General features: G+C 51.2%; 1 protein-coding gene across 1 annotated transcript in view; it reads right to left on the minus strand.

Moving 5' to 3' along the window:
• Positions 1-1,423, minus strand: part of TACC2 (transforming acidic coiled-coil containing protein 2) — a 239,069-nt gene that overhangs the window by 183,165 nt on the left and 54,481 nt on the right. The window contains 1 exon segment of the mRNA XM_027770124.1: positions 738-1,423. This exon segment is cut by the window's right edge and continues 3 nt beyond it. Within this exon segment, the coding sequence (XP_027625925.1) occupies positions 738-1,423 (686 nt within the window).

Raw genomic sequence — 1,423 nt, forward strand, 5'->3', positions numbered from 1 at the left:
ATGGGCCTCAACTACGGTTTTGAGATGTTTGAATCAGGTAAATAAATCCAGATTCAAAAGCAGATGTATCTCTTTTTTTTTCCATTCTTTTCTTTTTTGAGAGGTTTTTGCTATAGGGTGCGTGTGCTCGCCAGACAAACAGAGAGAGACAGAGAGACAGAAAGTGAGAAATCACCCCCAGGGGGGTTGGCCACGCTGCAATCCCTTCTCCTCCATTCTCCTCTCAGGATCTTGGGCACGCACGCACACGCGCCCGGCATAAATTTAAGCTACCAGGTCCGGGACTGGAACCGCGGTCAACTATGTGGGAGTCCAGTGACATAGCCATTACACTAACTGCTGGTCCCAAAAGCAGATGTATTTTGGTTCCAGAAATTCACATGGCTGACTATGATGACCTATGACCCAAGACCCAGTAGTTTGCAGCGGGCCAATAAACAGTTCATACTTCCTCAGTGGTTTATGGGAGACAGATTACATATCACAAGGAAAGGAACAAGACACATGAAACAATTCCCACACCTCCAGCCATTTCTCTCACAGTTTTCAGAATCTTAGCACATCCAGAGAAGCTGAGCAGCACATTTAAGCAATTCGATATAGAAAACTTAGCGTTTTGAAAACCACCCATCTATGTGATTGATGTAAAAAAAAAAAAAAAAAAAAAAAGAGAATCAGGTTGGGAATCACCTTGAAACCAACTGCACATTGCCCTGAGGATTTAGCCTTTGAAGTACCTGTCAGTGTGGAGCTCTTCTGGAGCCAAGCGTGGCTGCTTCAGGTCCCGAGTTTCATCAGGTTCTGGAAGTGAGGAGCCACACGCCTTCCCGTCTTCAACAGGACCAGAAGCCTCAGGCCCTGGTTGCTTCGTGGCTGGCTAGTGGTGCCTAGTTGGGCTGCCCCCATGCAGGGCAGCAGCATCCTCCATCGCCAGAGCCCTGTCAGAGCAGGCTGGGTCCTGACAGCTCCCCGGCAGCGCCCAGTCACAAGCTGTGCTGGGGAACAACCCTGTAGTACCTGCTTCTGGCAGGTCACCTGCCGCACGTGCCTGTGTCTCAGCACTGCTCAACATGACGTCACCCCTTGTCTCCCCGGCAGCTCCTGCCACCTTCCCAGGCTCCAGGGGAGTGTCTGATACTTCTCCAGCTGGTGGCTCAGGGACCCTCTGATTGCCCAGAGCATTTTGCATTTCTAAGATGCCAGAAGCACCTCCAGGCCTCCTCTCACCTGGCAGCATGTCAGGGGTCCAGGGCTCACTGTTAGCTTCAGGTGCAATCAAGGCAGTCCCATGGGAAGAAGAGACTCCCAGGGCACAGGTGGGTCCTGGCCCTTTACCTAGACCCTCTGTGAGCACCAAGTCCTGAGTACTGTCACTTCTGTGTTGACTGTCACAGGTGGATGATTGTTGGTGCTGTTTTCCAGC

This window comes from Tupaia chinensis, unplaced genomic scaffold, assembly GCF_000334495.1.
Source record: "Tupaia chinensis unplaced genomic scaffold, TupChi_1.0 Scaffold000113_1, whole genome shotgun sequence".
Lineage (NCBI taxonomy): Eukaryota > Metazoa > Chordata > Mammalia > Scandentia > Tupaiidae > Tupaia > Tupaia belangeri.